General features: G+C 43.3%; 2 protein-coding genes and 2 non-coding genes across 6 annotated transcripts; 1 reads left to right on the forward strand and 3 right to left on the reverse strand.

Moving 5' to 3' along the window:
• Nucleotides 1-7: 7 nt before the first annotated feature.
• LOC118313915 lies at nt 8-4,454 on the forward strand. Its single transcript, XM_047329304.1, has 3 exons — nt 8-104; nt 1,113-1,814; nt 3,505-4,454. Exons 2-3 carry the CDS (start codon nt 1,140-1,142, stop codon nt 4,168-4,170), a joined length of 1,341 nt encoding a protein of 446 aa, XP_047185260.1. The 5' UTR covers nt 8-104; nt 1,113-1,139; the 3' UTR covers nt 4,171-4,454.
• trnai-aau lies at nt 636-709 on the reverse strand. Its single transcript has one exon. It is a non-coding gene; the product is annotated as a tRNA-Ile (tRNA).
• Nucleotides 2,716-2,789, reverse strand: trnai-aau. The gene has a single exon. It is a non-coding gene; the product is annotated as a tRNA-Ile (tRNA).
• On the reverse strand, nt 4,440-18,794 carry ttc37 (tetratricopeptide repeat domain 37). Of its 3 annotated transcripts, none has more exons than XM_035638744.2 (41): nt 18,493-18,793; nt 18,209-18,309; nt 17,960-18,103; nt 17,139-17,230; nt 16,892-16,967; nt 16,656-16,802; nt 16,285-16,383; nt 15,934-16,042; nt 15,622-15,762; nt 15,426-15,524; nt 15,095-15,219; nt 14,799-14,885; nt 14,506-14,609; nt 14,245-14,371; nt 13,831-14,010; nt 13,566-13,690; nt 13,222-13,472; nt 13,012-13,114; nt 12,687-12,869; nt 12,416-12,563; nt 12,255-12,333; nt 12,055-12,116; nt 11,909-11,965; nt 11,745-11,813; nt 11,345-11,419; nt 10,733-10,874; nt 10,549-10,642; nt 10,325-10,402; nt 10,095-10,219; nt 9,884-10,007; nt 9,225-9,449; nt 8,888-8,960; nt 8,728-8,781; nt 8,389-8,500; nt 8,035-8,163; nt 7,835-7,959; nt 7,493-7,657; nt 6,434-6,586; nt 5,649-5,779; nt 5,008-5,137; nt 4,440-4,844 (listed from the first exon to the last, which is right to left on the reverse strand). In XM_035638744.2, the coding sequence occupies exons 2-41, from the start codon at nt 18,296-18,298 to the stop codon at nt 4,764-4,766; spliced, it is 4,713 nt and encodes a 1,570-aa protein (XP_035494637.1). In that variant the 5' UTR covers nt 18,299-18,309; nt 18,493-18,793; the 3' UTR covers nt 4,440-4,763. The 3 variants fall into 3 exon arrangements, 2 of the variants coding, with proteins under 2 accessions (XP_035494637.1, XP_035494636.1); XM_035638743.2 differs by having other exon boundaries at nt 8,389-8,518; XR_004794454.2 differs by lacking the exon at nt 4,440-4,844 and adding an exon at nt 6,005-6,059 and having other exon boundaries at nt 8,389-8,518; nt 18,493-18,794.
• Nucleotides 18,795-18,831: the final 37 nt, after the last annotated feature.

Consider the following 18,831-nt stretch of genomic DNA (forward strand, 5'->3'; position numbering starts at 1 on the left):
GGCGAAACCGGAATATGACGTCATTAAAATTCGAAAATGAAACTTATTTCAGCAGGAAGCAAATGTTATTGTAGCTGGCAGACAAAACGACTCCCTCACTGACGGTAAGGTTGATTGATTTTATTCGTATTTAAAGTTCCACACATTCATGAAGGACAAAGTGGCAGACATGAGAGTGATCTGAAACTGATTCAAAAGCAAGAAGAAATAGACAAGAACACAATAAGCCTGACAGTAGAGAGATTACAATACGGTGTCAGATGTGGTTGTCAGTGGCAGGGACAAGTGGCTCTGGCTCAGCTGGAGTCTTTGAATTAATACGACATAATTCATGAGGGCGTTTCATGAAGAGATTTTATTTAGTTATTGTTTCACGCTCGTTATTCTTTTCTGTGTTATTCTGGAGTTGGGGGCTGGCTGTCATCCTGTACCACAGTTCATGGTTATTGTCCTGGGGGCTCTCTGCTGCTCTCAAGAGGCGAAGGGAGTTAGATTTCATCAAAGTTATGGAAGATTTTTTCAATTTGATCTGTGTATTTTCATCACAATTGTAAAACTCGTTGAATGTCTTCGTCTGGAGAACATTCCCAATGCTTTGTTCAGATAGTAGAATCTAGCGAGTAGAAAAACGTCAGTGGCCCGTACGGGGATCGAACCCGCGACCTTGGCGTTATTAGCACCACGCTCTAACCAACTGAGCTAACCGGCCATGTTGCGTCAGGGACGGTGACGTCATTAAAACTAAAGCATGAGCAGAAAGTAAAGGTTTGATGAAAGATGTCAGACTAAAAGCAACTGCTAACGTTACACTTTAACGGTAAAGTGTAACGTTAAAGTGTAACGTTGTCATTCGAATTTGATAGTAGAGGTCAACTACCAGTTACAAAAGCACTTGTTACAAGTAGCTGGTGACTGGGTTAACTTGTACTTGTATTTTAGGAGTATAGGAGGGGTGGGGGAGGTGAGTTGCTCTTCTTGCGGAGAGGCGAATCAATGGAAAGACTGTGAGAACCACTGTTGAAAAAACAACCTCTGATAAATAAAATAAAAAAGATAACAGCGTGGCTGCTGTTCAACCTGCCATAACATGACTTCACCTTTGTGTTTTGCAGATTTCGTACATCTCCCTCTACGTCAGGATGTCAGTGAAGTTCTCTGGCTGGGAGGTGGTCGATGACGGAGCGTCCTTTCCTGGTGTGGAGCTGGGGCCATCTCAGAGACCTCAGGACAAGGGCGTCTACACTATGTACCACGGGACCAGCGTTGCCAGTGCACGGCTCATCGTTGCCAGTGGTTTTAAACAGTCCCCACATGGCCTGCTGGGAAAGGGCGTGTATGTCAGTCGCAGTAGGAGAAAGGCTTCTAGTTATCCAAGGCAAAGTAGCCAGTCAGACCGCGTGGTGCTTGAAGTACGTGTGCGCGTTGGCCGCGTCAAGCGCATCAACACGGACAACCATCCCATGCAGTACACGTGGAGCACAAAGGGCTTCGACACTGCCTGGGTGCCCCCGCATTGTGGCCTGACAGCTGTGCCCAGCGGCCTCGAGGAGGATTGTGTGTTTGACCCCAAAAGAGTGCAGGTGGTCGGCATTGCAAAGGCACCAGACGCCACCATCAAGAGGGAGCTTCAACAGCTGCTGGCAACAAGATCCCAGAGCAGTGGTGGTTTTGGTGGTGGTGGCGGTTCTCCGGAGGTGTGTTCGCTGTGTAAGAGGAAGACCCAGCAGGGGTCTCCACACGTCAAGCAACAGTGCTGGGAGTGTGGGAAGAACATCTGCATTCTCATGTCCAAGCACTTCTGTCTGGCCACACCCTGACGGGGGATGACCATGAAGAAGATGGCGCGGGAACCGAAGTGGAGGGATCAGGCAGAGACAACCCACTTCTACATAGTCTTTGACTGTTATGCAGGTGGAGAAGTGTGTACTGACACAAAACTACCACAACTTCAAGAAAAATGTGCATTCTCTCTGCAAATGGAAGAAATGTTACCACAGCATCAAATTATGCAGACCAGCTGTCTCAGCAACAGCTTGACACAACCATATGCACATTGTTCTATGATATGTAATATCACCATGTACTTTGTATTACATATACATAAGCTAGAGAGAATCAGAGCTCCAGTATTTAATTGTATTTCTAATACACATGAATATATTTTTTTCTGACCATTCCATACCTATTTCCATAAAGCAATAACTATAATGTAATTGGTGCGGCGTGTTGGGATCCCTGGAGGTGATGTACAAAATCTTGTTCCTGAATTGATACCAGTTAATAGTCAAATACTGAGTTTACCATGATGTTGATGTGTAATTCCTTGCTTCATGCTCTCTGGTTATCACGCATTATGATTATGTTGCGGTCAAGATGAAACGCTACATGTAAAGCAAAATTACTTTTCACCCACGAATGACAGTGGTCGTCAGTTATGTTGTGTTTGTGTTTTCATAAATTGTGAATGTGATTGTAATCTCCTGGTTTTGATTTGGCTCAAGTGATTTCAATTTAATATACAAACACAGGGGAACTGTAGCTGCCGATGAGCTCTGGGGGATGTACAGTATGTGCCGATGTGGGTGTGTTCTGACTTAATGTCACATAGTGGATCTCACGTGGATTTGCGAGAGATTATTTCCATCTAATTGGAACTGGAAAATTTTTGGACCAATGATGTGTCAGAGACAGACTTACTAGTAATTAAAAGGAACGTGGCCCGTACGGGGATCGAACCCGCGACCTTGGCGTTATTAGCACCACGCTCTAACCAACTGAGCTAACCGGCCGTGCCGCAGTCGAACCAAATATCCTTTATGATTGTAGTCACCACAACAGACATGACGATCATAAAGGGCCATTTCGAAGATATTGAACCGAAAGTGAAAATTGATCTGACAGAGAGGAAAGGACTCCGCTTTTACGGTAGGGTTTAAAAATCTAAATATGACGTCTTTGACTTAAACAACGTACATTTTTTTTTTCTTTGTCACGTTTATAGAATGACCAGTCCAACAGTTATGGAGGCGAGCATGCTCATAGACTGACATCATATTGGATGTATGAGAAACGTGAGAGACTGGAGTGAGACTTTAGCTCATATCAAATCACACAAATCAGACAAGGGTCGTGTTTATGGGTTGGGGTTGTGTTATGGTCACAAACTTTGATTTTGGTAATTTCCCTTAAAATTAACTCAATGAAATATGGTCAACTACAAAAAGCAGCCGGGTGACATATACACACGTTTCTGCCGTTGTCACCCTGTACCTAAAATGGTGGCAAATTTCTAAACAGCTCCAAATTTGGTGACCAAGTATTAAAAAATATTTATAGAGGCGGGTGGCAACACAGCGTCTCCCACGTCACCTTGTCGAATGAAAGATTAATGCAACATCCAATTTTAAAAAAACACAAAACACCCACACTCACACCCAGTCACGCTAACGTGTCTTTAACATGATTTTTCTATTCCTTCCTCACAGCGTCTCACACTGATTCAAGATGTCCCTGCGGTTCTTCGGCTGGGACGCGCTCTACGACGATGACTCCCTTCATGTGGAGCTGGGGGCCCTTCAGGAGCCCAAGGACCGCGGCGTCTACACTATGTACCACGGCACCAGCGTTGCCAACGCGCGGCTCATCATTGCCAATGGCTTTCAACAGTCCCCGCGTGGCATGCTGGGAAAAGGCGTGTACGTCAGTCGTGATAAGAAAAAGGCTGAACGTTATCCGCTGCAGAGTAGCCCTTCAGACCGCGTGGCGCTTGAGTTACGTGTGCACGTTGGCCGCGTCAAGCGCATCGACACGGACAACCATCCCATGCAGTACACGTGGAGCACAAAGGGCTTCGACACTGCCTGGGTTCCCCCGAATTGTGGCATGAAAGCGGTGCCCAGTGGCCTTGAGGAGGATTGTGTGTTTGACCCCAAAAGAGTGCAGGTGGTGGGCATTGCAAAGGCACCAGACACTCTACTGACTGAACTTCAGCATTGTGTAGCCAACAGTCTCACAGAACACAGCGGGGGAGATGGTGGCGCTGGGGAAGTTTGTTCTCTGTGCAACAGGAGGAGCAGGCAAGGTTCTCCTCACATTCTGCAATCCTGCTGGGGTTGTGGGCAAAACATCTGCATACTCATGACCAAGCATGTCTGTCCAGTTGGTGTCTGAATGGGTGTAAGGGATTACAAATGCTCTCATCATAATTTGGAATCTGGGCTCAAAGTTTCTCCATTTCTTCCACAAATGAATCGTAATTGGTGAAACCTGCGGCAATAGTTTCTACTGAACATGCCTCGAGGCTCACTGAATGTCATCGTCGACGTCCTTTTGTATGATTGCATTGACATTATTGTTGATAATGCTCTAATTTTCACTCTGTTGGCCTTATGTTGACAGATCAGTGTATTAAGATCATGTGTAATCAAGATAAGACAATGTTTATTATGTATTAAGCATAATGCCTTTATTTCAGCACCAATGTGGATATTGGTTATTGTATGGAAATTACAATTTTTAATAAATATGTGATAATGCTCAAGCCTTTGATTTAATGAATTGATTTGATTTGCTGAAGACTGTATATTGTACAACAAAAGAATCATGTAAAGCCAGTATATAATATCAGACCCATTATGTCCAGTTTGACATAATATTATATTTAGTTAAATAGCCCCGCAAAGGTGCACAGGTCATGAATTCATCCTATGGACAAACCCACTAAGTTACATGATTTCACTGCGATGCATTTGTTGATTGGCACTTCAGGTTGAAGAAGAGGCAAGGAGTGAATTAAATTCCAGCAATCTCTCATCTCCCTTGCTTTTGGCATGGTGCAAAAGGGCCTGCAAAAAAAGAGAGAGAATATTTGCACTTTTTATTCGTCGCTTTCAACATGCTACTGTTTCCAAACAAGTCATGGTTGAACACAGGGATTTGAAATGGTTATACAGCACCACTGAAATATTCCATCCATCTTGTGTGTGTGTGAGGCAGCTGCGTGCTCACATTAATCAGCTCCTGGTCATTCTTGGCATGCAGGTGTCTGAGGAGGTACCAGCTGGCCACCTGCACCAGTGTCGCTGGGAAGTCTTGAGAGGAAACGTACACCAGCCTCTCCAACAAACGCCTCGTTTCCCTGCAGAAGACAAGGCGACTTAGAGCTGGGCAAAATGTGTAACATGTTGTTGTCCCTGTCTGTTCAGTTATTCATCAGTATTTTGCACTAAATACAATAAAATAAGGTATTTGATGATGGGATTATTCTTGGCACAGAGGGTTTGCTGCAGCATCTCGTATGGAGTTTAGCCAATTCATGATGGGCATATGCGTTCTCTGTAGCCCCTGATGAATGAAGCACTCCAATTAAGTGTCCTGGTACGTCTGTGAGGGAGTTACAGAAGGCTATTATGTCAGGCCAGTAAAACTGCTTAGCAGTTCTGAAAGAACCAATATCTTGAAAAGACATATCGAGGCATACATCTGAAGTTCCTGAAAGATTGTTTGATCACTTCAGATGATATATTACACATAGTCAGTACCGTAAAAGTCATTTGCATTTGAACACACAGCAACACAGATGCACCTGCTGTCTGGCATTTGCATACTACCTGCCGCATGGGAATCGTAACACCTCGAGAAGCACTGACCTGGCTGCCATCTTGGTCATGTACTGGAGCAGGGCCTGGAAGAGGTGAGCCATGGGGGATGAGCCCAGCTTCAAAACCTCAGTAGTGGCTTCCACTACCAGGTCCTTCCAGTTGTTTCCGGGGACCCCTGCCTGAGCGGTCAGATCACACATCATTAAGAATAAAACTAACCAAGACGGGCCCTTCATTATTATGTAAAATTAACTTTTAATCAGCTACTAAGCTTGTGATGCTTTTTAACTGTATCCTTTGCCAATGTGCATGAACTCCTCTGTCAGTAACTGCTTCCACGGGAGCAGAATTAGATGGTATTCGCAGAATTAGCTAAATATAAGATAGAAAAGAATTGTGCTCACTTATGGTTGATGGAGATTTTCTGTTCTGTGAGCAGTGGATTATAAACCGCATGCCCTTGAGTCAGATCACAAAGGAAGCATCTTGTTCTGCTTGTATTTCCATTTGGCCGTGGCTGATGATTCTGTAATTCTGCTCAATATTGCACTGTGTCATTTCTGCCCACATAACAAGAAGGTAGACAGGAGCTGCCTCTGGCCTTGTGTGTGTGTGTGTGTGTGTGTGTGTTTCCGTGTGTAGTAGTATGTAAATCTGTCTGTCATTATTCTAAAATACTACAAGCACTTACTGCTGAAACATTACTCCTATTTGTAATGTCTAAAGGGTATGTAGCGCTGGGTAGCACAGAAAATATTTATGACAGTTCAAGGATGTTTTCATATCTATTATTCTGGATCTAGATTCATGTTATGTCCTATGCAGGAACTCACCATACAGGGAACCAGAGCTAGGAGGGCCAATCGGATCAGGCAGGCAACCTGGCCACTGTGCAGGCTGAGCTGTGAGGCGAGCTGCAGGCTCTGCCTGTAAGCCATAACTGCCTGGACAAGCAGTCCCTGCCCACGATACACCTCGGCCAGCCACTGAGAGGAGGAGGAGGACCGGATGAGCCGTGATGAGTGGGAGTAGAGGTGAGGAATGGGTGGGAGAGGGAATACAAGAGGTGAAGCAAGAAGGGCATAGAAGCGATTGTTCAGAGCCATGTGAGATAAGGAAAGGTTAGAAAAAGAGAGGAAAGACAGAGATTAAATGATATAAATCAGATAAATAATCTTTCATAAATCCTTCATGGGTTTTGGTCTGATAATCACTGAGAAATTTCCTGATTCACCTGCCTCTTGCTTAAAGTTTATGCAAAATAAAACTATTGGCATAAAATACTTAAATATTCTAGTTCGTGGCTAGCTAGTAAAACGACATTATAGAATTCTCAATGAGATATTCCTATAATATCAAGAATGAAGCTAAATGTTTGCTTTTATTACTTGCAGCAATAATGAACTCTGAAGGTAAAGAGATTATTTTATCCACAGATATAAGGAAATAATATAGCATGGATCATGGAGCACTTTCACACTAAAATACTTGTGGTCATTAATCATGGATACAAGCTCCAGGCTATATGTTGAAGGCTTAAAAGAGAGTATGAAATTTTGCTGCTGCTCCTTTGCTGGTAGTTATATGATGTTAAGTGCTGCACTATGAGTTCTCAAGCACGACGCAGAAATGGTCGTCATTTGGACCATGTCTAAGCAGGAAGCAAGGACGTCTGATCATGTCAATGCAACATGGACTCAACATTTGAACAAGTGACAATCCAGGATGGACAAAACTGATACTTTCAAAAATGTTGAAAAGTTTGGCTGGCATAGCACCGCTTCAAATTCTGTTCCTCTAAAACATCCGGTGTTTGAAATTAAAAAGTAAAAGCTCATCAGTGATTCAATGTGATACAAAGTTCAATCATTCAATTTAAAGTGTCCACTTACATGCCAGGCCCCGAGGTTGGTGGGGTTCATCATCACTGTGTTGTTGAGCTGCTCCAGTACAGAGTCTGGGAGGACAGTACCAGCATCTGCCACAAGGAGGCGCTGACACTGCACCTGTCTCAGTGACAGCATCACTGCTGGGTGTTCTGGGGAAACGTTCAGCACCTGAGACAAAACACCAGAGAGCCACAGTGAACTGGAGGAGTCCTTGCAATTCTCTTAATCTGAATATAACTGCCCAACCTCATCTGTCTCTCAAACAAGAACAAACATTTCCAGCAATAAGTAAATTGCAAAATAACATTGAGGATGTGTGTGTGTGTGTGTGTGTTTATAGCTAACCTGTGAGCAGAGGGCTTCTGCCTGATCCAGCTGTCCCCCCAGCATGAGACCTGTCACTGCCTGTTGTAGTACCCATCCCTCAAGAGTCTGGGCTAGAGGGCGCTCTATCTCCTCCACACTTTGTACTGGGATACAGAAAGCTGTTAGTTATAAGTCACACACACAAACGCACGTGCACGTACACGCAGGCGCACGCACACCTTTCTCAGAAACCACGGACATGAGGGTTTTCTCCAGTCCTTGTCTGCAGGGAGCAGAACCTGAAAGGTAACAGGCTGTGTTTTCTGTGTGACAGGCGGCCATTAGTCCTGCCCACGCTGCTGGATCATCTGAAAGTAGAGAAAAAAGTATAACACGGATGTTTCACAGTATTTCTTTCATGGTAGGTGTAAGGAAGCTCTACACGCTGACCGGGACAAACATCAACATGCTCTCCGTGCCAAAAAACAACATTCTGTGTGTGTGTGTGTGTGTGTGTGTGTGTGTGTGTGTGTGTGTGTGTGTGTGTGTGTGTGTGTGTGTGCGTGTGTTTGCGTATTAATGTGTATGTGTACCGGGACAGAGCAGCACAGCTCTCTGCATTGTCTTCAGGGCATTCCTGTGACGGTCCTCTCCAGAGTGTCTTCCACTCGCCAGCTGGTTCACTCCACTGTACAACAACGCCCTCTGCAGGAACACAATTTCCTTCACCTCAGTTTAATATACAAGCACTGTGATAAGGAGGCTAAGGGAAAAGATGAGTTTTTTTCCGATGTTGAGATATTTATCAACACTGTACTATCGATTAAACATGATCATGTTTAGGAAAAAACACAGAATATGGGATTAAACAAATGACTGTGTGGTAAAAGAATAGATAAAACAGATAAAGAAACAATACGCCATTTTACTACCTTTCCGTTGGTCATACTGGAGAGACAGGCAACATGACCAGCCACTGCTCCACCCTGGGATACACAGACAAATCATGAACAAAAGCCACCAGAACAGTGGATGAAGCTGCTCATTTAATTTATTTGAGTATGCTTCTTTTTTTGTAGTATACAGGCTTACATTTGCCTTCCTGGGGTAGAATTGTGGTACCACTCTGGACAGCAGGGCCCACAGAGAGGGGTTTCCAGGATTGCTAAAATAAGACAAAAAAGTCAAACAGAGGAAGTCTTACTATGTTTAACAAACAAACAAACTGTTTTGCCTATCTTCTGTCGAATACTCCACAAAATGCATGTTAACCAAAGTGCAAAAGGCTCAGTAAAAGCGGTCTTCAAAGTAAAAATTGCAATTTGATCACAATTATGTGTAACGTGTCTTTTTCTAAAAATCAAATTAGGCCTTTGCGGTGTGCAGCACACCGGCAGCGTGCTCTACACGATGCAAACAAGCAGTTTACCTGTGTACAGCTCTGGAAACCTCTCTCTGCACTGAACTGTAGTTTCCCTGCAGGGCCAGCAAGGTGCAGGTGAGTAAACACCGCTGCTCTACAACACTCCCAGTGGCCGAGCCTTGCTTCAGCAGCTCAGTCAGCGCAGCGGCAGCTAATGTAGCATCACCACGGACCAACCCCAGGGCACATAAACACAGCAGAGACTCTGGGATTGGCTCCTTTAAGATTGAGCTGTGGAGACAGAAAGCAGATGCAGTTAATGGCACAATCAAATGGTCTGAGGAAGCACCAGATTTCAACAGCATTCTTTTAAATGCAGGTAACTAGCATATTTACACAGTCCTTTTACACAAATCTTTTGTTTTCACAATGTTTTTGTGTTTCAGGTTTGGTATTCTGGCATCATAGCTTATGAATGAAACACTGTTTGGTCACAAGCAATCGAAGAGTCCCTGACTGAAAGCGTTACACCTTTAAAATTTAGAAAAATAGCATTACCCTACTCTCAACACAGCATCAAAATACCTACAGCTTTAGGAAATAAAATTAATTAAGGGTGGACAGTTTATTTTCATACTAGCATGGACAGAAATGGAACACTGGTGAAGAAAACCTATTCATCAAACGAGTAAAGTGATGCAATAGTTTTTTCTGTGGATTCTCACCATTTGAACAGCAGAGTCTTGGCTGAGTCTATGTTGCCCTGCAGGTGCTGCAGCAGGGCCAGAGCTGTCAAGATGTAAGCCTTCTCCTTCTCGGTGGAAGCCACAGCCAAGGCCCGTTCATAGGCTGCAGTACAAATACAGCAGCTCATTCACAGTCACTCAAACACAAACACATACGATCTCTAATTTCAGCACGTCACCCAGTCCTCACCGCTGGTGCTCTCTGGGAGGAGTCCTGCCCTGCAGTAGGCCAGAGCCAGCCCAGTCAGATCACTCAGCTCCTGCAGTGGAGTGGAATTATAAACATGCACTGCCTCCTCCCATTGGCCCGATGTGCTGGAAAAAAACACAGTGGGACATACAAAGAATGGTTTGGGGAATTTGTAAAAAGTATTGTCAAAGATGGTTCAAGTACACGGTAAGGAGGCAGCTGTATGTTACCACAAAGCACGGCCGTAGCTGCCCAGAGCAAAAGCCAATTCTTCTGCTGAGGACGTGGACTGCAGCAGTTCAACAGCTCTGAGGAAAGAGCATTAAGATTGAAAGTAAGTGCATTATAAATAAAATGTGTGCCAAAATTAGTTCCTAATACATGAATAGAAAAGCAACATCTTCTGTCATTCTTTTCTTGGTACCCTGCCTCATCTGTGAGCCTGTACAGTTACCTTTGGTACGCCTGTAAGGCCTGTCTCTTTAGCTGCAGATGCTCATTCAGGTATCCCAGCATGATATACGCTTCGGGGTCGGAGTGGATCCTCTCTGTGAGGGACACAAAAGAAACTTCATGTCTCGCAAAATACATCTCCAACACATCACCAAGGGATCTTTGAATCCTGCATCATCGTGTACCTGTGTACTTGCTGAGAGCGACCTGAGCAGCAGAGATGGCGTTCATCTGGACTATGTTGTAGCGATACAGTTCAGAGTCTCTGTTGCTCTTATCCAGCAGGGTGGAACAAACCCAGTAGGCGTAACCTTTCACTCCTTCCACCTGCCGGGGGAAGATGAGTGAGAGAGATGAAGATGAAGAGCGAGAGAACAGCAGTAAACATAAGATTCTGAAAAATAATAATATTATTTCCTGTTTCATCATAGTATCAACACCAATGATATTACGACTGAAGAGTCGTAATAAAAGGCTTCAAACTGAACATTCTGCAGAATGAGGGGAAGTTGAAGCCAATATTAAAGTGTTACCTCTGCCAAGGAGGTTATGTTTTTCCCTCAAAAACTACTTAACAGATTTCCATGAACTTTTGTAGGGGGTGGGACATGACCAAAGGAAGAACCCATTACAAATTTGGAGCTGATCCAAATAAATGGGCAGATGCTGTGAAATTGTTCTTTTCAACTTTCTTTGACATGGCACGATAGGGCATTATTCTTGGCAGAGGTATGGGCTCTCCGAGAGCCCTTATAGTATTACAACAGCAACCCCAGTGGTTTTAGGAGGTTACGCACATGTGTACTGAGTTCAGTGGTGTGCCTGAAAAGATCCATGGTGTCATAGCTTCCCACTCGCTCTGCTATCAGTGCCTAGGAGGAAGGAACAGAGTTGGGGTTAGTCAGAACTGACAGATACAGACAAATGGGTCAGACAGAAATTCATTAAGTTCCTAATTACTTGTACCCTAATTCTTCTTCTTCCCCATTAGTCTTAATGTCAGTTTTCAATTGATGTTGCGTCATATTTGCATTCATTTATGGGACAAACTACATCTGCTCGCAATTAAAAAGCCCCTGGCCACAGTGAATTATGGCCAAATGGACATTTTCTCATTATGGTGGCATTAACGTGACCTTTAATATATTGTTTCATTATGTATTCATCAGATAAGGTAGTTATCAGAGAGTTCAGTACCTGTCCAATCCAGCAGTTGACATACAGTGGCTCCAAGGACTGAGCAATCTTGAAGGCCTCATGTGCAAGCTAAGACAGTAAGACAAGGGTTTAATATTGAAAATGTAGGCCAGCCATGATTGAGACACAAATAATGTGAGGAAATTCGTCTCACACACACAAACCTCTATATTGTCCTTCTTCAAATAGAGGGTACCAAGGTTTGTCCAAGCAACCACATTCTGTAATAAGATAGTATAACGTTTAATAAAAACATCAGATTATTTTCTGAAAATGCTTTTCATCACCAGACCAAATGTGCTGTACCTACATTTGGCTCAACTTGTATGGACTTGATGAAGCAATGTTGAGCCAGAGCAAAGTTCTCAAGACCTGATATGACAGAAAGAATGTGACAAGATAGAAACTGAGTTTGTTCCTCTGATAGAGATCAATCTAAAGTAGTTGTATTTATTATATTTATAGAAAAATGAAATATTCATCCACAAAAATGAGGATGCATACTGTAACCTTTGTTCATGGAAATCACTCCCAGGGCATTCCAGTAACTGTAGTTCTCACAGTCCATCATGATGGCCTTTTTCAAACACTGACAAGAGAAAAAAACATTTTAAAAGACCTCCTTTGATAACAAACAGTACAAAACTGCCGTGTAGGATCCAGGGGATTACCTGCAGAGACTTCTCTAGGACCAGAGACTGGAGGTTCTGGTCTCCTTCTGTCGAGCATGGCAGTCTAGCCTGGTGATGATAGTTGAGTCCTAGGTCATACCAAAGGCTGGCGACCTCAGACATCAGCTTCAAGGCGCGAGCATAGCACCTGCAGACAATAACGTGCACTTAATCTTCAGTATTCAAACTCAACGCTTGGCCAACAGGAGCAGACATTGCACCCAAGATGGTGTAGAGAGCTGAGAAAATAAATCCCTGTTAGTGGACAAACCTCTCGCCAACTTTGAGCGTCTGGGCCTGGTTCAGAGTGGGGCTCTGTGAGTTGGGGTCTAAACCAGCCAGCGGGCCGGGCACAAGAACGTGTGCTCTGTTCGGCGAAACAGTGCTAACTGCTGTGCATGCATCTCCCAGCAGCTTCCACAAACAGGACAGGTCTGGACGCAGCTCCACAGCTCTGAAGAGCACAGACGTGAGAAAGGATAGTGGAAGGAAATGGGAGACACGGTAATGTGTGTGATACAGCCATGTCGTGAATCTCAAACAGAGCGTTATTTCATATCAAGGTCTTTCAAGCAAAATAAATGCCTGATCATCACCTGAAGAGGTTCTGTATGGCTTGCTGAATGAGGTCAATGGCTCCACCATCTCTGCAGTCCTCCATTCGACCTTTTGCCAGAGACAGCTGGCACTCGCCAAGACCTTCACAACAGATCATACAAATCAAACTCGAGGTTTAAACAGATATGTGCAATAAAAAAGCATAGCATTCTACCAAAATTTCCGGGTATAATGAAACAATCGCCTACCTTTAAGAGCAGGAACGTAGTCCTGCTGTGCTGTGATCTGCAAATACTCTGCAGCTGCCTCTTTGAACTTGCCCAGGGTCTGTTTGATTGCAGCGGCCTGGTAAAGACTGTAGATCGAGGAGGGCTGAAGTTGATGGGCCTTAGCAAAGGCCCTCAGAGCAGCCGTGAAGCTCCGGCGGTTTAGGTAGGCCTCGCCTAAACACTCCCAACAAACCCAGTCCTCTGGGTCTGCTCTCAAAGCTGCCTGCAGACTACAAACATTAACTGAAGGGTCAATAATGCTCATACACAAAAAATCTAAACCAAGCCAATAGATTTCATAGTCTAAGATTTGACATACTTACTCAGCTGTGGCCTGTTGATGCTCTCCGACCTTCAGGTAGTAAAGGCCTCGTCTCATCCAGGCCCATTTAGCGGAGCCTGGAGTGGCTTTCTCTATCACTGACTCCAGTGTTGCCAAGGCAGCGTCCTATGGCATTTAGGAAAGAGGAAAGTGGGGTTTGAAAAGGGAAGACAAAGGAGAGCCACCAATTGAGGAAACAGCGACAAAGTGCCAACAACACACCTGACAACTCTGATGCTTTTTTTTGTACCACTGACGCCACTCACCATATCCTCCTGCTCCATACTGAGATCCACTGAGGCACTTCCGGACTCAGCATCCTCACTGTCCAACTCAAACGCCTTCTTATAACAGCCGCGTGCGCGGCCACGATCGTTAGCTATTTCCCTGTAATAATGCCCAAGGTAGCGGAATACACATCCAAGGTTTGGATCCAACTTTGCAGCCTGAAATGAACAAATTAAGCTTTTTTTTTGAGAAAAACAGATGCCATTACAAACTTTACTACATCTGGCAATGGAAAAATATATAGTGGCATTTCTAAATGTATTTTTTTGGGCAGGTCAAGCCCTTCAGAGGCAACATTTATTATTTATCTAACATGGGCAGATCATTTTATGAAATTCAATTCTCCTTACCAACCAAAACTATGTTCAACATTTTTCAACAGTTGTACTAACCTTCAGCAAGTGTGTATGGGCTTTGCTCCGGTCTTTACGGGTCTCTTCTCCCATGTCCCAGTAAAGTTGTCCCAGCAAAAAATAATACTCTCCACAGAGTGGGCTCTGTGCAGCTGCCTTCAGGAAACTACACAATGTGAGAAAAGAAACGTTAAATGTGGAGAACCGTATCATTTTGCATCATGCAAACGGACTGTTTACTGAAGTTCAACTCAGTGGAGCGCCATGGGTACAACACATGCGCACAGGTTGAGGTCTGACCTCTGCTCTGCCAGCTGCTGCTGGCCTTCAGCTGAATGTACCAGCCCTCTCAGTGCAAAACCCTGGGCCAGGTTTGGGTTGGAGGCCACTAGCTCTGATGATACCTGTGGAAGACGTGATTTTGTAAATTTGTAGCAGTCTATTTTCCAATACAAGACGCATTCATCTGGGGTGACAGACGATCATATCATAGGTCAAATATAGTTTGAATAAATTACTTGTTTATTCTTGTTTATCATAAAAAAGAAATGACATTTATATGGACAAAATTCAGTAGGTCAAAGGTTTTCAACCTTAAGTGCTTGATCAATCTGTCCTTTGTTAAGGAATGCATGTCCTTTAAGGGCTACTAGAACTTCGTCTTTGTCGGCATCTGGAATCTGCAAAATGAAAAAATACAACAAACATAGACATCACAATTCCTTCCATGGGATCAAAATTGTTAAATATCATCACATTACAACCAGACCAAATAAAACACTTTTAATTGCTAAATTACGTAATACCTAGCTATCTGAAGAGAAAATGTACAAAGGTAGAGGAAACAACATGCTGAATAAAAAAAACAAGTATTAGTCAATCCCTATACCTGTGAAAAGGCATCCAAAGCATGATCTGCAGCCTTCTCTCCTCCACTTCTGACCAAAGTCTCGAGCTTCATCCTAAGCAGTTTGACCCTCAGCTCCTCATCTCCAGACACACACATCATCAGACCTAAAAGAAGCATAAACATAAAGGTACAGTTGGTTTTTCAGGAACATATGACTTCCACATAACAACTAACATTTGTGTTGATAATCCTTCTCTTGTTTTCTCTTTCTTTTTTAAACTCTTGGTATGATTAAAGATAGATCAGATATTTAAAAGCTGCTGTTAGACCATCTGGATGGCTATAGTGATACATTTCAGACAACACATACCTTGGGAACATGACGTGGCGCTGTCTGAGTATCCGTGCACTTTAAACTGAGCTTCAGCCAGACTGTACCACCCTGTGCTGCAGCTCATTTTCTTCAACCCTAATAAAGCAGAGGAGATGGATCATGGACAGTCATCATCAACAATCGCTGACACTCACCGAATCAGTATGCATTCTTTGTTACAGTTAAAACTAACCGTGTGCAAGGTCTTTAATGGCGTCTTTATATCGTCCCTCCTGAAGTGCTTTGGTGCCCAGACCTAAGTGACCTAACCCACAGTCAGGTGCCAGATCCAGGAGCCGGGAGAAGCAGCTGATTGCGTCAGCATTCAGGATACCTTCAAATGGATATGTAATGTATATTAACACTACCTCTGCCATTTACTATATTCTGGATAAATGATTCACTTAAATGCTTGTGAATGGTTGTAATGGAATTGGGGGGGAAAACAAATCTTAACCATAAAATCCAATTAGTATGCACAGACTACATATTGAAATGATCTTACCTGCTTTGAGGTAATGCGAACAAAGGACCTCGAGAGGATAACTTTGGTTTGGGTAGTGGGAGAGCATAGACTCACATGCCTTTTTCAGTCTTGCTTCTTCTTGTGGCAGCTAAAGTGAGAGCAGAGTCATGATAAGTGCTGTTGACCTATTAATCAATTTGTAGTATATCATCACATATAAAAAGATAAAAACTACAAAATAATATCAGTATTATTTATTGTCCATTGGCTGCCCTGCTCTCTAAATATCAGCTGCCATCACTGAAAAACCCATGTTGGTCAATTGATAAGTTGGTCTACTTTGATGAACATGACTGATGGTGATACAGACGGAAGACACGGTGCGCTTACTTTAGACAGACATTTAATGTGGTCTGCTGAGATCTTCTTGTGTTTCTCTCCTGGTACAGGCTCCACGAGAACCATGGTGTTCTCAAACGCTGTGATTAACTGTCGAGCACAAACAAACCAGTCACCAAATGGCAGATTGCATTGAGAAATGTTCACAAAAGAACAGCATTAAGCAAAATGCAATCTTCAGTTTTGTCCATCAGAGGGAGAACCTAGAACTTATGACTTACACAAGGTAAGGCCTACTGGCTATAAGTTCTTACTTGGTAGATTTAAGGGTATGGCCACATGTGTTGCGAATGTATAAGTTTATAGGCAAGGATAAACACTTAAGTTGAAGGGTTTTGAATCCTCATTTGGGGAAAGCTCACATGCTGTTGCATTTCATTGTCCGGCTCATCCTCATTAAGGCAGTCTGAGAGGAGTTGGGTCATCTCCTGCCAAAGCTGCAGTAACTCTGCCTTGTCCACAGCGTCGTCCTCCTTCAGCTGAATGAGCTGCTGCCAAACCTTCGCCAGCTGCCAGCACATACAAATACAGTCAAAGTTGTGAACACAAGACTCTCATTTTTCATTAGTCTTGACCAAATGCTTTCAAAGTTACATACCTTTACATAATCTTTGTCAGACTGATAAATATCAGACAGCTTTTTGATCAACTCATAACTTTTGTTTTTGTCCGAGCTGAAAAATGGACAAGGAAAATCAATCACAAATGAAATTAGACAAGTCAAGACTACAAGATGTTTTTAAAACTACATAAACCTTCCACAGAAGCAAATACTACTGATATCATTATCATTTTTGATCAAGTTATAAGAAATGTGTTCTGATAAAAATGTCTCCATATTTTACCTGGCATACAGCTCAACAAGCTTCTGGTAAATGTTAGGTAGCTCAAGTTTGAAGTCCCACTGGTCTGTCTTCTCATAAAGATTGGCTAAACCCTAAAGGACAAGAAGATTATTATTGACATGGTTCATAATTGACACATTGAGACAAGTAGCATTAAATGCAACATCCTCAGACAGAACAGGATCATTTCTTTTCTTCTTTTTTAACCCAGCTGTAATTAGACATCTCACGATAACTACTTTTTGTTGCATTATATATTGTCCCAGAAATGATTGCGATAGACAATATTATCGTCATTTTACGACCATTTTTTGATACTGAATCATGTGAGCTCCTGCAGTTTAGGTAAAAAAAATAATTTTTAAATGAAAGGTTTGCATTTTCAATAGCTAACTCATTCATGAATTTATTGACATCAACTTTCACAGCTGTTAGTTTGTGAAAAAGACCATGGCATATCCCTTAGCATCCTTATAAATTTCAGAAATGTTTTTTAAATTATTATTAAAAAGGTTCAATGCCGAGCGCTCTTCCACTGCATCGTCATCTTTGGTGATTTTGATTTGATCAAATCTGTGAAACATCTTCCTGAATGAGCTCATAACTTTGAGAAATCTGAGCTAAGGAAGATAAAAGCCATGAAAAGTGAAAATATGTAAACGACTTCACCCCGGGTCTGAGGAGTCGTGTAGGAAGTTACCACCAACTACCCTTGTGCATCTTACCAACTACTCTTGTGCATCTTACCAACTACCATCTTACCAACTACCCTTGTGCATCTTACCAACTACCATCTTACCAACTACCCTTGTGAATCTTACCTGCCAGGCCAGCAGCTGCTCAGGCTCCAGCTCCACTGCCTTTTTATAGGCGGACTGAGACTGATCTGGTTGCTCGAGTTCACTGGCTGCCAGGCCGATGAATACCCACGCATTGTAGTTGTTCTTCTCGAGTTTCAAAACAGCCTGGAAACAACAACCGGAGCGATCAAAGTCAGCATCAGTAACATCATCCAGTTCAGTGCCCTAAGATTCCTTAGAGCAGACGCATCTCGACAGTCAAGACTTTACCTTGCAATGTTTAAGAGCCTCTTTGAACTCTTTGTTTTTAATGGCCTCTCTGGCACTTTTCAGCTCCGTCTTCACTTCTTTACTGGACATCTCGTGGTCACCTGAGAGACAGACAGACGCGTCCACAGACAAACTTGTCACGTCACGACCAAAACAATAACTTGGCTGTTAGCCAGAGGAACCTGCAGTCTACCAAGCGTCTGCATGAGCACCACATAGGCTCCTTTACTCTAACAATATTAATTAGACTTGACAGGAGGCGTGTAAACATTCGCTACACTTACCCAGTGACTCCCAGACTTAACAAAGCGGACCGAAGTAGCTGGAGTTTGTCAGCGGTGTCGAGCCAACTAGCTGGACGCAACTTAGCATTAGCTCTTAGCTTGCCAGGGCGTGTAGACTGCGCACTTTGGCTTATTTCAAACGTTAGTTTCGTACAAAATGAATTCATTCATTTGGTTCAGCTAGCGGTTACCCATGTAGCTTCAGCAAAATGTGAGTAAAAAGTTGGCGCAGCCCACTTTTTGCGTTGACAACTTGCTTTGCTCTGCTCATGTTCGGTAACACGGAAGTGAAAGCTACGCCGACGCGGACTTTTCAAAATAAGATGACTTGCCGTTTGG

The sequence above is a fragment of the Scophthalmus maximus genome, chromosome 19 (assembly GCF_022379125.1).
Source record: "Scophthalmus maximus strain ysfricsl-2021 chromosome 19, ASM2237912v1, whole genome shotgun sequence".
Lineage (NCBI taxonomy): Eukaryota > Metazoa > Chordata > Actinopteri > Pleuronectiformes > Scophthalmidae > Scophthalmus > Scophthalmus maximus.

Excerpts from the sequence above, each read along its gene's own strand:
- LOC118313915 (XM_047329304.1), top strand. The coding sequence starts at position 1,140 with ATGTCAGTGAAGTTCTCTGGCTGGGAGGTGGTCGATGACGGAGCGTCC. Across the intron at positions 1,815-3,504 it reads ACTTCTGTCTGGCCACACCC|ATGTCCCTGCGGTTCTTCGG; the intron begins TGACGGGGGATG and ends CACTGATTCAAG.
- ttc37 (XM_035638743.2), bottom strand. The coding sequence starts at position 18,298 with ATGTCCAGTAAAGAAGTGAAGACGGAGCTGAAAAGTGCCAGAGAGGCC. Across the intron at positions 15,220-15,425 it reads CGCCACGTCATGTTCCCAAG|GTCTGATGATGTGTGTGTCT; the intron begins GTATGTGTTGTC and ends TGCTTCTTTTAG. Across the intron at positions 12,334-12,415 it reads TCCTAGAGAAGTCTCTGCAG|TGTTTGAAAAAGGCCATCAT; the intron begins GTAATCCCCTGG and ends TTCTCTTGTCAG.